Source organism: Dipodomys ordii, unplaced genomic scaffold (genome assembly GCF_000151885.1).
Source record: "Dipodomys ordii isolate 6190 unplaced genomic scaffold, Dord_2.0 Scaffold56, whole genome shotgun sequence".
In the NCBI taxonomy this organism is placed as follows: domain Eukaryota; kingdom Metazoa; phylum Chordata; class Mammalia; order Rodentia; family Heteromyidae; genus Dipodomys; species Dipodomys ordii.
This window is the reverse complement of record NW_012267272.1, coordinates 6396615-6420202: the sequence shown is the minus strand read 5'-3', so window position 1 is coordinate 6420202 and position 23588 is coordinate 6396615. Positions and strand designations below refer to the sequence as shown.

Sequence of the window (23588 nt, the reverse complement as noted above, 5' to 3'; positions counted from 1 at the left end):
TGGTTTATTGGAGATAGGAGTCTCACGGTCTCTCCTGCCCGGGCTGGCTTTGAACCGCGATCCTCAGATCTCAGCCTCCTGAGTAGCTAGAATTACAGGCGTGAGCCACCAGCTCCCGGCTTTCCCCCCCCTTTTTTTTTAAGTAATGGAGTTTTGAGGGCTTTTTAAAACACATTGCTGGTCTTTGTTTCCAAACAGATCCTTCAAACAGAAGGTGGATCTAAGATTATTGTTGTTGTTGTTGTTATTGTTTTTTGAGTCAGTCGTGAGCGTGGACAGCTCAGAGACAGCCTACAGGCAGGCCTTAAGTTCCTGCCTAGGACTGACACTTTAAAAAAACAACAACAACAACAACAAAAAAAACCCTCAGATAACGCTGAGCTTACTTATTACAAGGACCTAGACCAGTAATTGAACAGTCCAGATAGTAACTGGGGCTGTGACTCAGGTGCTAGAGCGTTTTAGCCCTAAGCCAAAAAGCTCAGGAAAAGCACCCAGGCAGGCCCTGAGTTCAAACCCCAAGACTCCCCCCCAAAAAAGTTTCCATATAGTTACTCATGTAACTGTAACCCTTCTGTACAAGATCTTAATAACATTTTAAAAAATAAAATAAAATACAAGTGAACTTTAAAAAAATTTTTCCATATAGTATTTTAGACTTACTCGCCATCCGTATTACCCTATTGCAACTATTCAACTCTGTAGGTAAACCAATCATGGGCAGTATATATAGGAATGGGCATGAGACTTTTTTTTTGGGGGGGGGGGTCGGTCGGCTTGAACTCTGGGCTTGGGCACTGTCCCTCAGCTCTTCAGCTCAAGTGGTAGAGCACTAGCCTTGAGCTGAAGAGCTGAGGGACAGTGCCCACGACTGACCCAAAAAACAAAAAAAGTCTCATGGACTTTCCTACCTAGGTTGGATTTGAACTGTAATCCTGAGATCACTGTCTCCTGAGTAGTTAGGATTACAGTTGTGAGCCACTGGCACTTGGCTTCCTTTGACTTTACTTAAAGTCCTAAGTTATTCAGTTAAAATAGAGACGATACTATAGAGAATTCCAGAGTTTTTACAAACTACTTTTCTCTACATCTTCAATGATCTTACAAAAATTGATGCATCTATTTTGGCCTTATCTTCCAATTTCTACCATAGCAGCTGGTAGGACACAAGAATCTAAAATAAAAAAGGAACAAGAGCCAGCAAAGTGACACATTGCCTACAGTCTTGATTACTGAGAAAGCTAACCTGGAAGGATCACTTGAGCCAGGAATTCAAGACTAGCTTAGGCAACATAGCAGATCTCACCTCAAAATAGATAAATACCAAACGAGAAACAGAATTTTTTGACAGGTGCTGAAGCCGTAAGATTCCTGTCACAAATTTAAAAACTTTCACTTCCTGCAGTCCAGGCTGACCTAGAACTCTATCCTGAAAGTGCACTACTGGGATTTGAACTCAGGGCCTTAAAACTGCAGCCACTAGACCACTTAAGCTTCCCATTTAGCCTCCAAAGTAGGTGAAGATGACAATCACCAGTTTATTAAGAAAAGAGTCTCAACTTTTTGCCCAAGCTGGTCTCCAATCACAGTTCTACCAGATCTCATTTCCTGACTAAGTAGCTGGAACTACAGGCATTAGCCTCCACAACTAGCTTGGAATCTCATTCTCTTTTTTTCCTGCCAGCCCTGGAGCTTGAACTCAGGGCCTGGGCACTGTCCATGAGCATTTTTGCTGAAGACTTAGTGTTCTACCACTTGAGCCACAGCTCCACTTCCAGCTTTTCTTTTTTTGTAGTAACTGAAGATAAGTGTCTCATGGACTTTCTTGTCAAGCAGGGCTGGCTTCAAACTGCAATCCTCAAATCTCAGCCTCCAAGTAGCTCAGACTACAGGCATAAACTACAGGCACCCCACTGGAAGCTCATTCTCAAGCAGGACTGTTTCATTTATCTAATCTTCCCCACTGCAGGCTTAACCTATCTGCCTTTTTCAAATTCACTGCTTATCTGAACCTTTAGTAATTTCAAACTATAATGCTTGTAAGAAACATCTGCTACAGAATCCTGACTCACTAATCCTAAACATACCCCAAGACATATACTTGCCTTTGAATTCTGCATCTTGAACATGAAAATCACTCCAAGCTGGCTTCAAACCTCAATCTTCAGATCTTAGTCTCCTGAGTAGCTAAAATAATGGTTATGAGCCACCGCTATGTCCTTACATGCTACCTCAACTAAATCAAAGCATTTATTTGCCACTTACAGAGCTTAAACAGATACACAAAATAAATTTAATTTCCATTCAATATATTTTTTAACCTGAAATTAGGCCTTAGAATCACAGCTAAAGGGCTGGGAAGGTGGCTCAGTGGTAGAGCGCTTGCCTTGCATGCCTGAGGCCCTGGGTTCGATTCCTCAGCACCACATAAGCAAAAAGAAAAAAAGAAGTGGCACTGTGGCTCAAGTGGTAGAGCGCTAGCCTTGAGCTGAAGAGCTGAGGGACAGCACCCAGGCCCAGAGTTCAGGCCCCACAACCGGACCCAAAAAAAAAAAAAAAGAATCACAGCTTATTTCAGGATTGCTAGACAACTGTAGAGAATCCAAGGATAACACAGAATTCTATAAAATATTGTCTTCTGGCCTGCTGTGCAGATAAGAGTTCAAAATGCAAAATGGGAAAAAATTGATTTACTACTACTAATAAAGAGCTCTCAATGTTTCAGACATGACTAAAACAATGACAAAATTAAATAGTACTGAAACTCAGAGAAACTGTTTAGCCTTAAGTTTGCTAAAGTTTCTTATGTTCAGGAATTTATAAGCTCTAGACTAATATATACCCTTTATACTAAAAATGAGTGCCTGAATATTAAAGGTTACGCCTCCTTCACTTAAAATGAATGATACAATTGGAATAAAAAAATGGCTTACAACTGACCAAGAAATAAATATGGTTTTATTATGTTAATGACAGAAAATTAAGAAAATGTATTCAAAACTGGTGATGAGTCAAGGAACACAGAATACAATCAAGATGGTTTAATCAAGAGGAAAATACACTGAAGAAAACACTACTTCAATTGTCAATCAATCCTTTTTTCAATCTTTTTTTCACAAAGGCAGAAATGTTATATTGGCCTACAAACCATAAAGTAAGGTATCGCTAAACTTACTTCAAAAGCAGGTAAATTCCTTGCTAAGCTGCATTTTCCTAGGTACTTATTAAGATGAGCATTCTTTCAATTTTCATAAAACTACCATGTACAATATAGCTTAGCTGACATAGTATGGGCTACTACGATTAATATTCTCTACTGACTGAGGGAGTATCATATAAAGCTTTAAAAGATCTCTATTAAAAAATAGCCAAAATTATCTAACAACTTTAATGCTATATTCTTAATCTATAGGTTGATTTTTAAGGGCACACTGTCATTTCTTGGTTCCATTTAAAGCAATTAAGAAATATGAAGCCCTAAAAACACTTTTATTACTTATTTTCTAATTCCACATCCTAAGGCTAGAGGAATAGTTCACTGGTACATTGTCTAGCATGCGTGTTGCCCAGGCAACACACACACACACACACACACACTCCTCAGATTTAATTCCTCTAACTTGCACTTTCCAGGCATTTCTGGAATCAGGACCAGAGATTTATTATAGTAATTCAATTGTGCTTGCTTAAAGATAGTTTAGTAATTAATTCAGCCTAGTCAAAATGATCACAATCTATATGAGGGCACTGGTTTCCTTCAACTATCACATAAATAATTCTCAAAACATTTCATATTTTTCTGTGGGGCTTAGTTCTTTCCCACTACCAAATGGAGTATGTTCAGGGAAGACAAATTATCTCTTTTCTATTAATGCTAATAACTAAAACAGAAAGGTACTTACAAAATGTAATGAATCTTAAACCTAAGAGAAAATAAGAAACTAATAATTAGTATCTACTTATGATTCCTCCCACCTGAAAATCTTTATATTTGCTTTCCAACATTTTTTTAGAATAACATAGGGAATTATTTAGCTTCCCATATAACAAATTACAGATTAAACTTGAGGCAAAGAAGGTTATGTGACTTACCCAAGATTATAATTAGAGACCAGGTCTCCTGAGTCTCAGCCCAGTGCTCTTTTCCTTAGCCCATGATGCCTTATCAGAAAAATCCAAATACAGTCAGACCCCCAGTTACATGGGTATGAGTTACACTGATTCACATATACAAACTTTATATAGTGTGACCAATGTTTCAACTCACGCGGTACCCTGCTTCCATTTATGCAGTATGCCAGGCATCGGCACGATTTTCAGTGGCACACAGGCGGTTGCCACCACCAGGGCCCTAGGCAAAATTGCAAAGAAGGCAAAGTTTGTCTTTGGCCCTCCCACCTCCCTTATGCATTCTTCTCCCACCTCCTGGTCATCCCCCCCTTCCCAACCTCCCAGCACCATGATGTTGCCCTCTGATTGTCCATAGCCCCCCACTTCTACCACTCACCCAGGACTGATCTTTCTGGTAGTGCCCAGTGATTTAAAAATTACCTCTCCATTTCCCTGCCACCATAATTCCTATTTTTGAGGACTCCAATGAGGTTTAGGTATCTACATGATTAGCTGACGTAAGTAATTCAATATAAGGCACATTTAAATAACACTTAAATCTCCAAGGATTAATTTAAAAGGGACTTAAATAAAATCTGTTGGGAAGGGAAAGAGAAGGAATATTATTGAAGAGGGAGTAACAATTTCCCAGTGCTCCAGGATTCCTGTACCACCTCAGACTCTTTCACAAATAGAACACTGAAAGTTGAGAGAACCATTACCACCTTGAGCCTTACTACCCAAAGAGAGAATGGTTGCTTTAGTCTTTGGAATTAAAACAAAAACTAGAGCTTCTTTTAATACCCCCCCACCTACCTTTTCCATCTCTTTCCCACCTCGAGTCCCTCATTTCCAACTCTTAGTGCCAAAGACACCCTAACATCTTTCCCCAAAAGCTGCTCTTGTGTCCAATACAAGGCTTCCCATTATATGGTTTCAAATTACATAGGGTTTTCAATGATGTATCCATATTCACCTATCTCTGGATAACTTGAAATTGGCTGTATGCTAAAAAAGAATATCCTAATTATTTAAAGGCTCTGAATTATGAAATAAAATATGTAAGTTCATTAAGTCTCCAGTAAGAAGGAATGTTCTGATTCTTTTCTCATGTACATAAAAGAACTTGAATATCTAAAAAAATTCCATTATTTTCCTTGAAAGTGACGTTTCTTATCAATACAGCAGTCAAAAACTAATCATTTCAACTGAACACTAGTCTAAACTCATAAAAGTTCATTCATAAATCCTTGAGGTTTGAAGGCCAAAATTAAAAAATAACAATCCAGTAACAGAGACAAAAAAATACAAATTCTAATTCAGCTTTCTACTGGACTGAGACATATATATACACATATATATACACACACACATATATATATGTAGATATGCATTCAGCTTTGCAATGCTAAAGTTGCCTAGTTCAGAAATTTACCAGGTGACAGTGACCTTAATCCAACAACCCACCCAAAACAGTTAAGAACAAACAATGTATACAGAAGAAATTAAAAATGGCATCATCAAGGATTAAAAGAATCACATAAAATAAGCCTTAAGTGGCTTCTATAATTTCATTACAACATTGTTCTGTTAAGATCCTGGATAAAGCCCTTTCCCAATACCCTCTCCTCCCATGATAGAAGGGAACAATATTAAGACAAGCTGCAGGTATGAAGTAACCATCCTTATCTAAATGTAAAAATGGTAAAAGATTTTCCATTGGCCATTTGTGTGTGTATGTGTTTCTGTGTGTGTGTGTGTGTGTGTGTGTGTGGTACTGGAGACGGAACCCTGGGGCTTGACTGTGTTAGGCAAGAGCTCTACCACTGTACTACATCCCCAGCCTTCCATTGACATTTTTAATCAATGTTAACTTTCAAGGGTTTACTATAAAAATAGAACTTCTTTTCTTCCAAGTCTTTCCCTCCTCCACACACAACAACAAACAGGTTTGCCATCTACAATGAAAAGTTCCCAAGCAGGGTTTTTGTTGAACATGAACCATTAACACTGAAATGTCATTGTAAGTATGCATTTCTAAAAAGAATTGGCTGAAATGGGGTTTCTATTCACATACTTTATTGTAAAGTACTCAAATAAAGACCAACTCTTATCATCTAAATTTAAGACTGTCATCTCCTAAGCCAAAAAAAAAAATTCAAAGAAGTTGTTGAGAAAAAAAAGTATTTAAATGGCTAAGAAATTGTCTGAATAAGCAACACAGATCAAAGATTGTGCTTTGTTTTTAAGTACTTAACTAGACCTTTCCCTCCATGTTAGTATTGATTTGATTTGAAATTAACGCCCCAAAATAACACATCTATTATGCCATTTAGAAATTCTCTTCACAACATAATTCAGCATGTAGTAGCTTTCCATACAGATTCTAACCTAAGTACCTAAAAAGCCTCGTTTGCCTCAATTCTAGTTTGCTAGACATCAAATTTCCAAAATGGTTCTGTCTGGGGAACAAGTACGACTTGTCATTATTTGCTGAACAAAGCCTCTATTAAACTGTCTAACAAAATGGAGGTCTCTCGGAAAAACAGGCCCTAACATTTTTATTTCCACAAAATGGGGCCAAACACACCCACTTCAAGAAACCATGGTTTGGGTCAGATTTTCCACCAAAATGGTAGACGGTGTGAGATACGACTGAGCATCTCTAGGATACGGTTAGAAGCAAAGCTTTCCTCCACACCCAGGAAGGTTGGAGAGGGGGAGGGGTCCCTTCCGGATTCTCTGGGGGACTGTCGCGAGGGAGGATTCCAAAGATTCGCGTTAAGGAACTAAATCCGGGTGCAGAGTTTGCAATCTGCACGTACCTAATCAGCGACAAAACGGGCCGCCAGACTACGCGAGAGAGACGTGGGCCTAGCCATCCAGGCCAAGTCAACATTAAAAGCACAAACTCTCCTTTCAGCCCCCAGGCCCCGCCTCGCCCCATTGGCAGCAGTTCCCGCCAATCCGAGTAGTCGCCGCCCTCAAACCCGCCTGCCAAGCCCTGATTGGACGAGACAGGAGCCCCGGACCTCGTGTTACCAATCTACGAGCCCCTTACTCGCCACAGGCGCGCGCCCCGTTGGGCCCTCAGACCCGTTCCGTCGTCGTCGTCGTCGTCGACGCCGCCGCCGCCACCGGCCCCATCCATCCCCTCCCCCACCCCCGGGGCTCTGGCAGAGACTTACCGTCCCGGGAGGTGCCCATCAACTGGTCCAGCATAGCGCGCATCTGGGCCTGCGCCGACATGGCGGCGGCGTAGCGGGAGGACGGGCGGGGGTGGGGCGCAAACCGGGCCCTGCCGGGCGGGGAGGGGAAGGGGGAGTAGGGCTGGGGGAGGTGCGATGCGGTCTCGGTGGCCGCCGCCGCCTCAAGGCGTGCTGAAGGGGAGCCGAAGGGGTCGCGGGAGAGTCCGGGCTGCGCTCCTCACGAAGACCGTGTACGTGGAAAATGGCAGCCCCCGAAAGCCACCCTCGCGCCCTCGCTCTCCGTCCGGTTCCCGGGACAGGAGCGACACGGGATAAGCAAGCTCTTGCGTCCAACACCGCCACCCTCCAGAAGCCGTCAGCCCCCCCTCCAAACTCTGACGCCGCTCGCCACCACGGTCGCCGCGGCGGGAGCGCGCACGCTCTTTGCGCTGCGTCGTTTCCCGCGGGGCCTCCACCAACAGGCGTCCAACTGTCTCCGCTCCGCCCGCCCCGCCAGGGAGGGTTCCACCCTAACGGCTCTCGAGCTCGTGCACGCGTGCGGCGTCCGCCCCTGCCCCCAGATCTCGCGAGAATACGTTCTTCAACCGTCACCGGAGCGAGATCTGCCCCTAGGCGCTAAACGCTGCTGTCAGAGCTGCCCCGAGCCTTGAGCCGCGCGGCGCGTTACGCAGGGGGGGGGGACAGGGGAGGGGGGACATCCTAATTATCAAAATGCCCGAGGTTAGCCCGAGTCGGTGCCCGACGGTGCGGGCGGCTCGCAGTGTTGGTAGCCCGCTGGGGTGTATTCCTCCTCGCTGACGAACCGACTGGTTTCGGGGCCTCCTGCGGCGGCGGCGGCGCCCGGGGCGGGGCGTCTGGTCCCCAAGTTACACCCGGGCTTGGCTGACCGGGGCAGGGCCCCAATCCGGTCCGATCCATTGTTGCCTGTTGGAACGGGGTGAAGGTATGAGTCCATCTTGGCGCCTGTGAAAAGTCACCAGCGTTCTCGGAACTCCTGGACACTGGCCGCAGGGTGGCCATCGCTCAGTGCTCCAAACCTGGGGACCTTCGGTTGATTGACTCCTACGGCCACCAGAGATAAACCTGCAGCCCTTACAGGCAGGTTTGTGAGGGCAAAATACCTAGGCCAGAGACCTGGCCTGGTGTTTTACAGAACTGTGGTAAATACGAGTTACCCTAAGATGTAGCCCAGCCGGGTGCTAGTGGCTGTCGTCTGTAAATCTGTCTACTCAGGAAGCTGAGATAGGATCAGGGTTCGAAGTCAGCGGGGCAGAAAAGTTCTAGAGACCATTTCCAGTTACCCACCAAAAAGCAAGAAGTCGAGAGCTGTGGCTTGGTAGAGCAACGGCCTCCAGTGAAAACTCCAAGCAAAAGTATGAGGCCTTGAGTTCAAGGTTCAGTCCCAACACCCAAAAAGAAAGCATTTTCTATAGTAGCACTTTCTATAGTAGGATTCTTTGTCTAATAATTGTATGTGCATTAGGACTTATAATTCCTAGCTAACACAAAGGAATAAAAAGATAACATGAATCTGGGTACCAGTGGCTCATGCCTATCATCCTAGCTACTCAAGAGATTGAGCTCCGAGGATCACAATTAGAAGCTAGCCCTAGCAGGAAGTCCATGAGACTCTTATACTTCCAGTTAACCACCAAAAAGCCAGAAGTGGAACTATGGCTCAAGTGGTAGAGCACTAGCCTTGGGCAAAAAAAAAAAGCTAAATGACAGCACCCAGGCTCTGAGTTCAAGCCCTAGTACTGGCACACATACACAAAGTTAACGAAAAACAATCATAGTTCCAAGAAATTTTGTTTTCGTCGCAGAGCTTGAATTCTGGTCGTGGGCCCTGTCCCTCAGCTCTTCAGCTCAAGGCTAGGGCTCTACTACTGGAGTCACAGCACTACTTCCAGCTTTTCTGTTTATGTGGTGCTGAGGAATCAAGCCCAAGGGCCTCATGCATGTGAAGCAAGCACTCAACCAGAGCCACCTTCCCAGACCCCCAAGATATTTTTTTAATGCATACTGGATAAATAAAAATTTAGCCATGAAAGATTAAAAAAATTCTTTGGTGTCTTTAAGAACTCAAGATTAGGCTGAGAATGTGATCCTAGTAGTAGAGTGCTTGCATAGCATGCATGAAGCCCTGGGTTCAATTTCTCAGTACCACATAAACAGAAAAAGCCAGAAGTGACACTGTGGCTCAACTGGTAGAGTGCTATCCTTGAGCAAATGAAGCTCAGGGACAGTGCCCAGGCCCTGAGTTCAAGTCCTAAGACTGACAAAAAAAACCCTCAAAATTATAAACAATTCCTAATACTAGGAACATCATTTGAAACTTGACAATAGAAAATATATAAATTATGTCCTCCCAAAATGTAGAACTAATATATATGGTATTCTAGAAACAGTATTAGAGGTACACAAAACACTGATCGTTTTAGTGAAGAGATCTTATCATTCTACATTTCTAGTTAATTTTTATATTTACCTTTCTGGCTTATATTTCAGATGTATCTCCTAAAAATAGCTGGGTTATTTAAATAGTTTGCTGTCTTTTTCTTGTGTTGGTAGTGCTGGTAATACACCCAGTGTCTCCTGCATGCTTAACAAGCACTCTTACCACTGAACTACATCCATAGCCAATACTTTTTTTTTTGTCCATCATGGGGCTTGAACTCAGGGCATAAGCACTGTTCTTGAGCACCTTTGCTCAAGGATAGTACTCTACCAATGTGAGCCACCCCTCCACTTCCCAACATATATATTTTTTTCTGGGGGGGGGGTTGTTAATTGGAGATAAGAGTCTCTGGGATTGTCCTGCCTGGGCTGGCTTCAAACTTCCATCTTCAGATCTCAGCTTCCCAAGTCATTACAGATGTGAGCCACCTGCACCCTGCTGGAAGTGGGTTTTTTCCTCGTTTTGTTTGTTCCTCTTGGGGCTTGAACCCAGGACCTGGGAGCTGTCCCTGAGCTGCGTTTTGCTCACAGCACTCTACCACTTGAGTCACAGCTTCACTTCTGGTTTTTTGGTTAATGTATTTTAAAATAAGAGTCACATGCCGGGCGCTCACACCTGTAATCCTAGCTACTCAGGAGGCTGAGATCTGAGGATCACGGTTCAAAGCCAGCCCGGGCAGGAGAGTCCGTGAGACTCTTATCTCCAATAAACCACCAGAAAACCGGAAGTGGCCCTGTAGCTCAAGTGGTAGAGCGCTCACCTTGAGCTGAAGAGCTGAGGGACAGCGCCCAGGCCCAGAGTTCAAGCCCCACGGCCGACCAAAAAAAAAAAAGTCACATACTTTCCTGCCCTGGGCTGTTTTCAAACTCTGATCCTCAGATCTTAGCCTCCTAAGTAGTTAGGATTACAGGCACAAACTACCAGTACTAAGCTGGTAGTTTTTGCTTTGTTTTGTTTTGTTTTGCTGATTTTTGTTGGTTGTAAGGTTTGAACTCAGGGCCTGGGTGCTGTCCCTGAGCTTCTTTATGCTCAAGGCTAGCGCTCTTTGGGCTGGGGAGGTGCTCAGTGGTAGAGTGCTTGCCTTACATGCATGAGGCCCTGGGTTCGATTCCTCAGTACCACATATGCAGAAAAAGCCGGATATGATGCTGTGGCTCAAGTGGTAGAGTGCTAGCCTTGAGCTGAAGAGCTGAGGGACAGCACCTAGGCCCAGAGTTCAGGCCCCATGACTGGCAAAAAAAAAAAAAAAAGTAAAAGCCTAGCGCTCTACACTTGAGCCACAGTTCCACTTTGAGTTTTTGAGTGGATAACTGGAGGTAAGAGCCTCATAGGGACTTTTCTGCCAGGGCTGGCTTTGAACCAAGATCATCAGATCTTAGCCTCCTAAGTAGCCAGGATTACAGTTATGAGCCACCAACGCCCAGCTAGTAATTTTTATTAGGCACATAGCTTACCTTTTACTTTCCACTATCCCCAAAAAGTTCTCAGTTTGTCTGTCCTTGAAGGTGGTTGGCTAACCAGTTGGCTACTGGCTTTGCAGCTTTTGGTTTCTCCAATTTTTAATATATTTGGTTATAGATTTATTTTTATTTTGCTGCAGCTCACTGATTGACTTCAGATACTGTCCTCAACTTCAGGATTTTTTTTTAAAGTCTATATTTTGTATATCACTTTACTTTCACTTTTCCACTTTCTACCTTATCTTGCAAATTTGCCTTCGTGGGATATTTGTTTTGTTTTTGTTTTTCTTTTTCTTTTTTTTTTTCAGTATTAGGGCCTGAACTCGGCCTGGGCACTGTCCCTCAGCTCTTCACCTCCAGGCTAGTGCTCTTCCACTCAAGCCATAGCACCACTTCTGGCTGAGGAATAGAACCCAGGGCCTCATGCATGCAGGGCAAGCACTCTACCACTGAGCCACCTTCCCAGCCCCTTGTTTTGTTTTTCTAACATATTTGTTGTTCATCAGTCTCCTTCCAGTTGTATCTAATCTATTGTTAAATCTATCAGCAGAATTCTTAGTTCTAGATTTCCTATCACATTCTTTTTCTAATATATTACTTTTTAGTTTGATCACCAGCTGAAGTTACTAAGATTGGCCTTCCCAGCCATCTTGTTTAATAATCTTGTTTGTGGGGCTGGGAAGGTGGCTCAGTGGTAGAGCGCTTGCCTTGCATGCATGAGGCCCTGGTTTGATTCCTCAGTACCACATAAGCAGAAAAGGGCAGGTGGCACTGTGGCTCAAGTGATAGAGCACTAGCCTTGAGCTGAAGAGTTGAGGGACAGCACACAGGCCCAGAGTTCAGGCCCCATGACCAATAAAAATAATAAGAATAGGGCAGGGAAGGTGGCTCAGTGGTAGAGCACTTGCCTTGCATGCATGAGGCCCTGGGTTCTGTTCCTCAGCACCACATAAGTAGAAAAAAAAAGCCGGAAGTGGCGCTGTGGTTCAAGTGGTAGAGCGCTAGCCTTGAGCTGAAGAGCTGAGGGACAGCGCCCAGGCCCAGAGTTCAAGCCCCACAACCGAACCCCCCCCCCAAAAAAAATAAGAATAATCTTGAGTTTGCCAGCTCTAATGTGTGAAGTTTATATCTGTTGTCCATTATTTCTCCTGGTTTTATTATGTGAGATCATTTTTGGTTTATCTGGACACTTTGTGCACTAAACATCTACTTGAAAAAAATATGTACAGGATAGTATAAACTAAATATAAAATATCTATCTATTCTAAGTGGTTTTTATCTTCCTCTACTAAGTAATTAATAATTAAGGACAATTGCACTAGTTTTAAAGCATCAATTTCTTGACCACCAGAATATAAAACTGTAGGCTAAAGATTTGGCAGGTAGCCGGGCGCTGGTGGCTCACGCCTGTAATCCTAGCTACTCAGGAGGCTGAGATCTGAGGATCGTGGTTCAAAGCCAGCCCGGGCAGGAGAGACCCTGAGACTCCTATCTCCAATAAACCACCAGAAAACCGGAAGTGGCGCTGTAGCTCAAGTGGTAGAGCGCTGGCCTTGAGCTGAAGAGCTGAGGGACAGCGCCCAGGCCCAGAGTTCGAGCCCCACGACCGACAAAAAAAAAAAAAAAAGATTTGGCAGGTAATTTTTTTGTCAGTTTGTGGCTTGAACTCAGAGCCTGGGTGTTGTCCCTGAACTTTTTTTGCTCAAAGGTACTTTGTTCTGTCACTTGAGCCACAGCTCCACTTCCAGCTGTTTGGTGGTTAATTGGAGAACTGTCTCACATATTTTTTTGCCTAGGCTGGACCAGGATCCTCAGGTCTCAGCCTTTTGAGTAACTAGGACTATAGGCTTGAGCCACAAGTGGCCCTTGGAAGGCATCTAGTCCTTATCACATGTTCATATTTCTATCTCAAAATAAAAACATCTTCAGTTCTAGTGAAAATAAATACATTGATATCTGAAACTTGTAGAGAGAATAAATAGCAAAAGCAGAACCTAAGATGAATTTTCTATGAAACCAGGAGCCAGTGGCTCACTCCTGTAATCCTAGCTACTCAGGAGGCTGAGATCTAAGGATCTCAGTTTAAAGCCAGCCCAGGCAGGAAAGGCCGAGACACTTTTATCTCCAATAAACCACTCAGGAAAAAAAAAAAGCCGGAAGTGGTGCTGTGGCTCAAGTGGTAGAGCCCTAGCCTTGAACTGAAGAGCTAAGGGACAGTGCCCAGGTCCAGAGTTCAATCCCAACGACTGGGAAGGAAAAAAAAAGAATTTTCTATGAATTAGAGGGGAATTAAAACAAATAAGGATATACAAACTGTGCTGCTTAAAGAATGTTTTTAACTTTTTAAGAATAACAAGAAGAGCATGGCTCACGTGCTCACTAAATAAGCTAGCTGAGCGAGCAAAAGCTCTGAATTCAAACTCCTGTAATGCAAGGAGGGTAGCACTTATTAAGGCAGGAATCATGAGCTTAAGATTGTCTTCAGATTGTCTCAAAACAAAATCCACATGCCTGTAATCCTAGCTACTCAGGAGGCTGAGATCTGAGGATCATGGTTCAAAGCCAGCTCAGGTAGGAAAGACCATGAGACTCTTTTTTTTTTTTTTAAATTATGAAAATACTGCACAGGAAGTGGCGCTGTAGCTCAAGTGGTAGAGCGCTCGCCTTGAGCTGAAGAGCTGAGGGAGAGCGCCCAGGCCCAGAGTTCAAGCCCCACGACCGACAAAAAAATATATATATATTGTACAGAGGGCTGGGAAGGTGGCTCAGTGGTAGAGCGCTTGCCTTGCATGCCTGAGGCCCTGGGTTCGATTCCTCAGCACCACATAAGAAAAAAGCTGGAAGTGGCGCTGTGGCTCAAATGGCAGAGTGCTAGGCTTGAGCTGAAGAGCTGAGGGACAGTGCCCAGGCCCAGAGTTCAGGCCCCACAACCGGACCCAAAAAAAAAAAGAAAGAAAAAATACTGTACAGAGGGCCGTGAGACTCTTATCTCCAATTAACCACCAGAAAACGGGAAGTGACACTGTGGTTCATAGTAGATTGCTGGTCTTGAGCTGAGGAGCTCAGGGTCAGTGTCCAAGTCCAAAACCACCACCAACAACAACAACAAAAATCCACAACAAAAAACCAAAAGAGTAACTAAGCTTGTGCCAACACATAAGCATTCAATAATGCTTGTTGAGCCTGATAACAGTGGTGAATGCTACATAGGAGGCTGACACAGAAGGATTGTTTGAGCCTAGACGTTCCGGTCAGCTTGGGCTACATGAGATTTAATCTTCAAGGACAAAAATTGAAATTTACCTTGAAATGTTGAAGAATGAATAAGAATTAGTAAAATAAGGTGGGAGGGCAGAGAATTCCCTTAGGCATAATAGTAAAATGTTGCAATAAAGATCATGGCTCCACACTGGGAGTAGTTGCACATGGAATCTTAGAATTAGGGAGGCTGAGGCAGGAAAAGATCACAAGGCTAGCTTGGGTTAAGGTATTAAGACTATGTCTTTCTGGGGCTGGGAAGTTGGCTCGGTGGTAGAGCGCTTGCCTTGCATGCATGAGGCCCTGGGTTCGATTCCTCAGAACCACATAAGCAAAAAGAAAAAAGCCAGAAGTGGCGCTGTGGCTCAAGCGGTAGAGTGCTAGCCTTGAGCTGAAGAGCTGAGGGACAGCGCCCAAGCCCAGAGTTCAGGCCCCACAACCGGACCCCCCCCCAAAAAAAAAGACTATGTCTTTCTCTCCCCCCTCTCCCTCAAAAAAAAAGGATTCTTTTTTCTTTTTTTCTGGGGCTTGAACTCAGGGTGTAGGCACTGTTTCCGAACTTTTGCTCAAAGCTAGTGCTCTGCCACTTAAGCCATTTCCGAAGTTTTTGGTTGATTGTTGCAACCCACTGCCTGCTCCTACACTATGACAGAGACAGGACCATGGAACTGAGTGGTACCAGGGGACCTTTAGCCTTCTGCTGGCAACACCTCCCAGGATTCCATTAGCCAAGATTATTTTGTTTTTTGTCCGTTGTGGGCCTGAACTCTGGTAATTTATCAGAAGTAAGAGTCTCAGACTTTCCTGCCTGGGCTGGCTTGGAACCTCAATCTCAGATCTCAGCCTTGAGTTGCTAGGATTACAGGCATGAGCCAGCTACAGTAGGTTCCAAGAATTGATTTGGCTATCCTGTCAAGTAAGGACAGAGTAGAGATCAAGTTTTTCCAAGGATATGATTCTGAAGGCATATTAGTAAAGGGAGAGGCTTGCTATGTGCGTAGTGGAAAATTAATTGAAGGGATATATTAAGGTTTGTGTATACCTCCATAATCCCAGTACTTGAATTGAGGAGATTGTTAGGATCCATCACAACCATCCCAGTGGACCATGCAGAGGCAGGCAGGCACAAGAGAAAGATTATTATAAGGTTTATTAGAGGAGCCATATCTCCCCCTGAAGAGGGGACAGTATGGTATCTGCCCACATCCAGGTGAGTAGCTCTGGGGTAGTAGCAAGGTACGTGTGCAGGTAGGTCTGGGGGGAAGAGAAGTGGCCAGCTAAGGGGGGGTGGAGGGGGAGAGGGGACTCGAGCAGGGAGGAGCTCAGGTCTGGGTGGAGCTGAGGATAATCCTAACAGAAGTTGAGCCTCATTAAGAGGCTATAGCCTAGCCAGGCACCAGTGGCTCATGCCTGTCTGTAATCCTAGCTAACTCAGGAAGATGAGATCTGAGGATAACGGTTCAAAGCCAGCCTGGACAGGAAAGTCTGAGAGACTCTTTATCTCCAGTTAACCACTAGAAAACCAGCTGGTAAATTATTAAAGGAAGATTAAAACCTAAATTGTTAGCCGGGCCGCTGGTGGCTCACGCCTGTAATCCTAGCTACTCAGGAGGCTGAGATCTGAGGATCGCGGTTCAAAGCCAGCCCGGGCAAAAGAGACTGTGAGACTCCTATCTCCAATAAACCACCAGAAAACCGGAAGTGGCGCTGTAGCTCAAGTGGTAGAGCGCTGGCCTTGAGCTGAAGAGCTGAGGGACAGCACCCAAGCCCAGAGTTCAAGCCCCACGACCGACCAAAAAAAACAAACAAACCTAAATTGTTACTTAAAACCCATATTAAAGTCTTACTTTAGGCAATTTTGCCTCAAATCTGCACTCTTTATTCCATATACACAGTAGCAATATAATAAAGATGCCAACCTGGCCTATCCTTTTCCTAACTTCACTTTTTTTTCTTGGAAGTTTTACCATGTAGCCCAGGTTGGCCTGGAACAGTGCTCCTGCTACTTCAACCTCCCCAGTGCTGGCAGTACAGATATGCACAATACCTGGCTTTAATCTTTGTTTTGGGGGAATTTTGGTCGGTCGTGGGGCTTGAACTCTGGGCTTGGGCGCTGTCTTTGTGCTCTTCAGTTCAAGGCGAGTGCTCTACCGCTTGAGCCACAGCACCACTTCCAGTTTTCGAGTGGTTTATTGGAAATAAGAGTCTTACAGACTTTCCTGCTTGGGCTGGCTTTGAACTGTGATCCTCAGATCTCAGCCTCCTGAGTAGCTAGGATTATAGGCGTGAGCCACCAGGGCCCAGCCTGGCTTTGATCTCAATCAAAGAAAAGTAACTTTAATGTGACAGGGCTGGGAAGGTGGCTCAGTGGTAGAGTGCTTCCCTTGCATGCATGAGGCCCTTGGTTTGATTCCTCAGCACCACATAAGCAGAAAAAGCCAGAAGTGGTGCTGTGGCTCAAGTGGTAGAGTGCTATCCTTGTGCTGAAGAGCTGAGGGACAGTGCCCAGGCCCAGAATTCAGGCACCACAACCGACAGAAATAAATAAAATAATGTTCCAAACCTACACCCCAAAAGATAAAGCAGGGAACAATATGAAATGTTTGATCAATTCAGTTGAATAAATGTTTAACATCTTTGTACTATTATTTTAATGTTAATTTCTTAGAAAATATAGTGTTTTGAAATGCTTTACAATTATTATTCTGTTGTTCAGTAAGTAGAGCTAACTTGAGCCATACATTAAAAAAAATCTTAAGGGCTGGGAAGGTGGCTCAGTGGTAGAGTGCTTGCCTTGCATGCCTGAGGCCCTGGGTTCGATTCCTCAGCCCCCCTTAGGCAAAAGAAAAAAGCTGGAAGTGGCGCTGTGACTCAAGAGGTAGAGCGCTAGCCTTGAGCCGAAGAGCTGAGGGACAGCGCCCAGGCCCAGAGTTCAGGCCCCACGACTGGACCAAAAAAAAAAAAAAACCTTAATACATGATACATGGTGCAAAGTACTTTAGAGACTACCAAGATGAATGTCATGGTCTTTAGTCTTAAATTACATCCAGTTTCTTCTACTGGGAACCCAGATAAAGAACTGACAGTTCACAAAAAAAGAAGATACTTTTTGGGTGAAGATAGAGAGGGAGATGAAGTGATTAGTACTATAGCAGAAATATAAAGTGATGGTTGATACAATGTGAGGACAAGAAAGTAAAATTGACTAAGCCAAGTGTGTAGTAGAACTATTTTTGCAGATAGTTGCAAAAAAATAGTAATTGGACCAGGAGATGAGGAAACAGACGTTAATATGCTCATTACACCTCTCTCTCTTTGGACTCCTCCCTGTGGACTATGAGTGAATTTTGGACTTGCTCCCAGGGCCAGGGCTTGTCAGGCCTAAGAAGTAACAATTCCCCTTTGATGCTAGCCCCCAAGTGCTTCAACCAACTTGAACTTATTTAATTCAGCCTACATCTTTATGTACCTTTTTAACACTTATTAACTTTATCTGAGTGTGCTGTTTCCTACCAGATCCTTAATACATCACAGTTGTGCATTTTTTTGTTTTTTTTTTTGGTCCAGTTGTGGGGCCTGAACTCTGGGCCTGGCCGCTGTCCCTCAGCTCTTCAGCTCAAGGCTAGCGCTCTACCACTTGAACCACAGCGCCACTTCTGGCTTTTTTCTTATGTGGTGCTGAGGAATCAAACCCAGGGCCTCAGGCATGCAAGGCAAGCACTCTACCACTGAGCCACCTTCCCAGCCCCAGTTGTGCATTTTTTAAATATTTTTTTATTGTAGAGATACTGTACAGAGGAATTACAGTTACATGAGTAAGTTAATGAGTACATTTCCTCTTGAGCATTGTTACCCCTTCCTTTGTTTTCCCCCTACCATCCCTTCCCTCCCTGAGTTGTGCTTTTTTTAGTCAGTTGTAGGGCTTGAACTCTGGGCCTAGTGCTGTCCCTTGAGCTCTTCAGCTCAAGGCGAGCACTCTACCATTTGAGCCACAGCACCACTTCCGGTTTTCTGGTGGTTTGGAGATAGTCTCCCGGACTTCCCTGCCCGGGGCTGGCTTTGAACCACAATCCTCAGATCTCAGCCTCCAGAGTAGTTAGGATTACAGATGTGAGCCACCAGGGCCTGGCAGTTGTACATTTTTTTTATATGGTATATATGTGTATATAGTCATGTCTATAGAATGCTGTGTTTGTAGATGCATAGAATATATGTGAAAAAATGCACATCGAACTGTTAATAATGGTTATCACCTGGAAATGAGAAGAGAAAGGGAAACATGGGCTTTTATTTTTGTTTATACCACTTCAATTCCTTTTTTTTTTTTTTGGTCAGTCGTAGGGCTTCAACTCTGGGCCTAGGTGCTGTCACTGAGCATTTCAGCTCAAGGCAAGCACTCTACCACTTGAGCCACACAGCACCACTTCTGGTTTTCTGGTGGTTAATTGGAGAGTCTCACAGACTTTCCTGCCCGAGCTGGCTCTGAACCGTGATCCTCAGCTCTCAGCCTCCTGAGTAGCTAGGATTACAGGCTTGAGCCACTGGTACCTGGCCTGACTTAAATTCTTTTTTTTGGGGGGGGTCTGGTCGTGGGGCCTGAACTCTGGGCCTGGGGCGCTGTCCCTCAGCTCTTTAGCTCAAGGCTAGCACTCTACCACTTGAGCCACAGTGCCACTTCCGGCTTTTTTTTCTGCTTATGTGGTACTGAGGAATTGAACCCAGGGCCTCATGCATGCAAGGCAAGTGCTCTACCACTGAGCCACCTTCCCAGCCCCCTCACTTAAATTCTTAATAAGCTTGTATTTCAAAATTTAAAAGAACTGAACTAAGTTTTTTAAAAAACACCAAGAATATCAATCCTAGTGTAAGGTTAGTGAACTCACTGGCAGTAAAGATGAAACCTCTAACAGTCAACAAAATTACAGAGAAAACTTCTCAACTTTTTAAAAAACAATTTAATGATAAATACACATTGGTAGAAATGAGTAAATTCTCAAAGGAAGTTAACATCTGAGGACTCTCCATGTTCATGGCTCCCAGCCCTTCCCTCCAGGCTGATGGGGCAACTGTAGACCCACCAAACCAGCAGACTCCTCCACGGAGCGCTCACCCTTGCCATGAAATTCCTGATGAAGGGCCACGTGCTCCCGAATGCTGCGCAAGAGACAGAGATAGGTGGCAGCTTGGAAATGAAGCTCATGTTGGGCTCGGCACAACTTCTCACTGGTCACCTACAGTGCGAGAAAGATCAAGTAGTCTGTTAAAACCTCAGTTACAGAGAAAGTGTTAACAAACTTTCTCAAGAAAACAATCTGCACAGAGAAAATGCAGACATGTACATTTATTATTAGGAAACTTGACCTCCAGTTTAATCAGAAGCCTTTTTGTTGCTACCTAGGAAATATAATATTCTCTCTCCTTCAAAGAAATTAAGGTCTGTTTTGTATTTCTGTGAGCTTGGTTACATATCAAAAACTTTTTTTGTCTGAAAAATAAAATAATAGCTTTGGTCTCAGATAACAAAATAAAGATTATATACAAGTAATATGCATATATTTAAAGCTGCTCTCTTTTTTTGTTTGTGGAGCTTGATCCTTGGGGCCTAGTCACTATCCCTGAGCTCTTTTTGCTCAAGGCTGCACTGTACCATTTTGAGCCGCAGCACCAGTTCCGGTTTCCTGGTGGTTAATTGGAGATAAGAGTCTCATGGACTTTGCTGCCCCAGCTGGCTTTGAACTGTGATCCTCAGATCTCAGCCTCCTGAGTAGCTAGGATTACAGGCGTGAGCCACCAGCACCTGGCTTAAAACCTAGAATTTTGATATTACATGTGTGAAAGTGACAGTCAGCTACTCTAACCAAATTGGTCTTCTGGGGGGTTTTTTGCATAGGGGTTTGAACTCAAGACCAGGTGTCTGTTCAACTTGCTTGTTCAATTGGTGCTCTATCACTTAAGCACACCTCCAGCCCAGCTTTTTGCTGGTACTCTGGAAATCACATAGTTTTTTCCTTCTTGCAACAGAACTTCAATCCTGAGTACCTAGCATTATAAGTGTGAGTCAACAGACCACAGCTCAAATTATTCTTTTTAACAATCAAAAATTCAGGAGATAATACCCTTTTTTTTTGTTGGCCTGTATCGATTATACAGTGTATAAAATCCATTTCTTTCATATAACACCACATACATAGAAGTTGAGAGAAAAATTCAATATAGTATAGGAGTGCTGAGCCTGCATCATGAGTCAGAGAAAAAGGTTAACAAGATGAATAAGGATAAAAAGGCACAGAAAATTGCATTTTCCCTATAGAAAACTGGGAAGTTCCTTAGCTGATTTCCATCTTCCTAAGGAAAGCATAGAGAAAATAGGCATAGTTTTTTTTTTGTTTTTGTTTTTTTTTTAGTTAGCTCTGAGCCCAAAGAAAATAGAAACCCCTCTATATATTTATAAACATTACAGAGTGGTATTAGTAGTTTCATTTTTCCTAAACTGGGAATATAATCCAGGAGTAAGTAAATAAACTAATATAATGCATGCTAAGCAAGCACTCAACTTCTGCCCTCCATCCTCAGCACTAATTTTTAACATGATTTCCAGAGGAATTTCAGAGCCACGACCAAGCCTTTTGTTCAAAGGCAATAACCATACCACCTCCTTAAGAAATCTTAGAATGGAGTTCCATTACACTTAGAATAAAGTTTAAATTCCTGCCTACCACCTACTTCAACTTCCTGAACCTCATACTTTAAGGTTCAAGCACTTTTAATTGGACAGAAACTACTATTACACATCTGTTAAATGTATACATTTTATATATGCTTCTAAGACTTCAATGAACAGTTTAGTACATATATAAACAGCATGGTTCTCAAGTTTAGGAGGAGAGTAGAGAAAGGCATACCCTGCATACTGTGCAATGACAGTGCATTGAACATTTCCTCCTGACCCAGCTGCCTTCCTGCCTATTACAGCAAATATGTAGTCTGTTGCAAACTGAAAACAATGAGAGTTGAAATAAGTTTGTATCCTGTATTGAAGTCTTTTGGACCTAAATGATTATTTTTCTCCTAATAGAGCTCCAAGGTCATCCACTGAAAACAATACAACTATCTGGAACATCTGCCTAAGAACCACTGCCTATGGTTATACAACGTCTTCAGGCCTTACAAGATGAGGTAATGGTATGATGGATTTCTTCTCAGTGTCTCTGCTTCCTTTCATAAGCATCATCAGACTCCATGTTGCTGGCAGAATAGTACTCTATGATTCTGTTGTATACACTGTAGCCCAACCACTTGTACATGGTGACTGCAATTTGGTTAGATCCTCTTGAGAAGATATCAACAAAAAATTCATCCTTTCCTTCTGAAATCTCTTATAATAACTATATAAGTTTAACAGCTAAACCAAGGCAGTGAAATTGAGAGGCCAGAGACAAAACTGTGACATGTCCCTGCCACTGTTCCCTAGCTACTTAGCCTTCTGCTTTATAAATGTTGAAATGGAACAAGTCATCACAGGTGAAGGGCAGACGCATGGTCATTTCCTTAAGGGCCATTTACTTACCAATTCCAGGTTCCAACTTAAGGTCCTCTTTTTTTTTTTTTGGTTGGTTGTGGGGCTTGAACTCTGGGCTTGGGCTCTGTCCCTGTGCTCTCCAGCTCAAGGCGAGCATTCTACCGCTTCAGCAATAGCACCACTTCCAGTTTTCTATTGATTTATTGGAGATAAGAGTCTCCGGACTTTCCTGCCTGGGCTGGCTTTGAACCATGATCCTCAGATCTCAGCCTCCTGCATAGCTAGAATTACAGGTGTGAGCCACTGGCGCCTGGCCCTAAGGTCCTCTTTTCCAAGGCCCTCTTTAACTACTATTACATACCCTTAGTACTCAAGTGTTTCACCATTATATGCATGGTTGCTAAGGGGAACTCCAAGCTTTAGTACTGAAGAACATCTTATTGTAGGTATTTGGCCTAAGTTCCCAGCACATACGGTCCCTAACATTATGACTTTTTTTTTTTTAATTGGTCCTGGGGCCTGAACTCTGGGCCTGGGTGATGCCCCTCAGCTCCTCAGCTCAAGGCTAGCGCTAGCACTTGAGCCATAGCTCCACTTCCAGCGTTTTCTGCTTATGTGGTGCTGAGGAATCAAACCCAGGGTCTCAAGCATGCAAGGCAAGCACTCTACCACGGAGCCACCTTCCCAGCCCCACATTATAACCTTTTAAAAGTTAAGTGCATTTTAGTTGTAAAGGAAGGTGACTCAGAAATTTAAAAGTTAAAATGATGGCTTTTCCTGTTCCCAACTGCTCAAAGACTTAGGTTCCTTGGCAGAAGCCCTAACTGACTCACCAGTGTACTTTTTCCAAGCCAGATCCTTCACTCCAAAAGAAGCAACCGAGTGTGAGGATTTACTGGGGAGCCCAGTAACCTAAATTATAGGGTTCTGAGTGGTTTTTTTTTTTAACTCCTTGTTTTGTACAGGTAACTCTCTCTGAGCCTCAGCAGCTCCATTTGAAAAAGGAATCGATGTTTCAGGCTACCAGCCTGGATTTCGCAAAAATACTTCCCTAGAATAGTCTCATGTCTGGTCAGAGAGCAAGTGCTAGCACGACCCCATTCCATTGCGGCACCGATCCACAGAGTACTATTTTGCAAGTGGTGCAAGAGACACAACACATGCAAAAGCGCCAACTACCCCACCTCGTCCGTGATCCTCTCAGCCTGGCACCGGAGGGCTTCCGCCGGTGATTCTAGCGCCTCCAGAGGCTGAGGTCTGACGATCGCGGTTCAGAGACCGCCAGGGCAGGAACATCCGGGGTGTCCTTCCAACTAGCCAACAAGCCGGACGCGGGGCTGTGGCTGACGTACGGGGAGCTCGTCGGAGCGCAGCCCCCAGGACCCGCGCAGCAGGAAAAGCTGCGCTCGCGTCACACCGGGGAGAGGGCAAAGCCACGAGACCCTCCACCGTTTCCGCCGTTCAACGGACTCCACGACGCACCCCCGTCTCACGCCACCCCACGCGGCCGCACAGCAGCCACGCACGTTCCCGCGGCTGCGCCCTCCGAGCGCCCCCGCAGCTCTCGGGCGCCG

General features: G+C 44.1%; 2 protein-coding genes across 10 annotated transcripts in view; both read right to left on the bottom strand.

The window, feature by feature from the left end:
* The window catches only part of LOC105989531 (putative RNA-binding protein Luc7-like 2), a 61546-nt gene extending 53768 nt beyond the window's left edge, over positions 1-7778 (bottom strand). For 2 of the 9 annotated variants that reach the window (XM_013021617.1, XM_013021618.1), the window contains exons 1-2: positions 7299-7386; positions 4268-4351 (exon numbers count right to left, since the gene is read on the bottom strand). In XM_013021617.1, the coding sequence (XP_012877071.1) occupies positions 4268-4285 (18 nt within the window). In that variant the 5' untranslated portion in view covers positions 4286-4351; positions 7299-7386. Of the gene's footprint in view, positions 1-1105; positions 1157-4092; positions 4234-4267; positions 4352-7298 lie in introns of those variants that run through there. The other 7 variants (XM_013021620.1, XM_013021622.1, XM_013021619.1 and 4 more) reach the window with 6 other exon arrangements.
* Positions 7779-19432: 11654 nt separating this feature from the next.
* The window catches only part of LOC105989532 (chromosome unknown open reading frame, human C7orf55), a 4623-nt gene continuing 467 nt past the window's right edge, over positions 19433-23588 (bottom strand). The window contains exon 2 of the mRNA XM_013021628.1: positions 19433-19726. Coding sequence (XP_012877082.1) covers positions 19523-19726 — 204 coding nt within the window. The 3' untranslated portion in view covers positions 19433-19522. The remainder of the gene's footprint in view (positions 19727-23588) is intronic.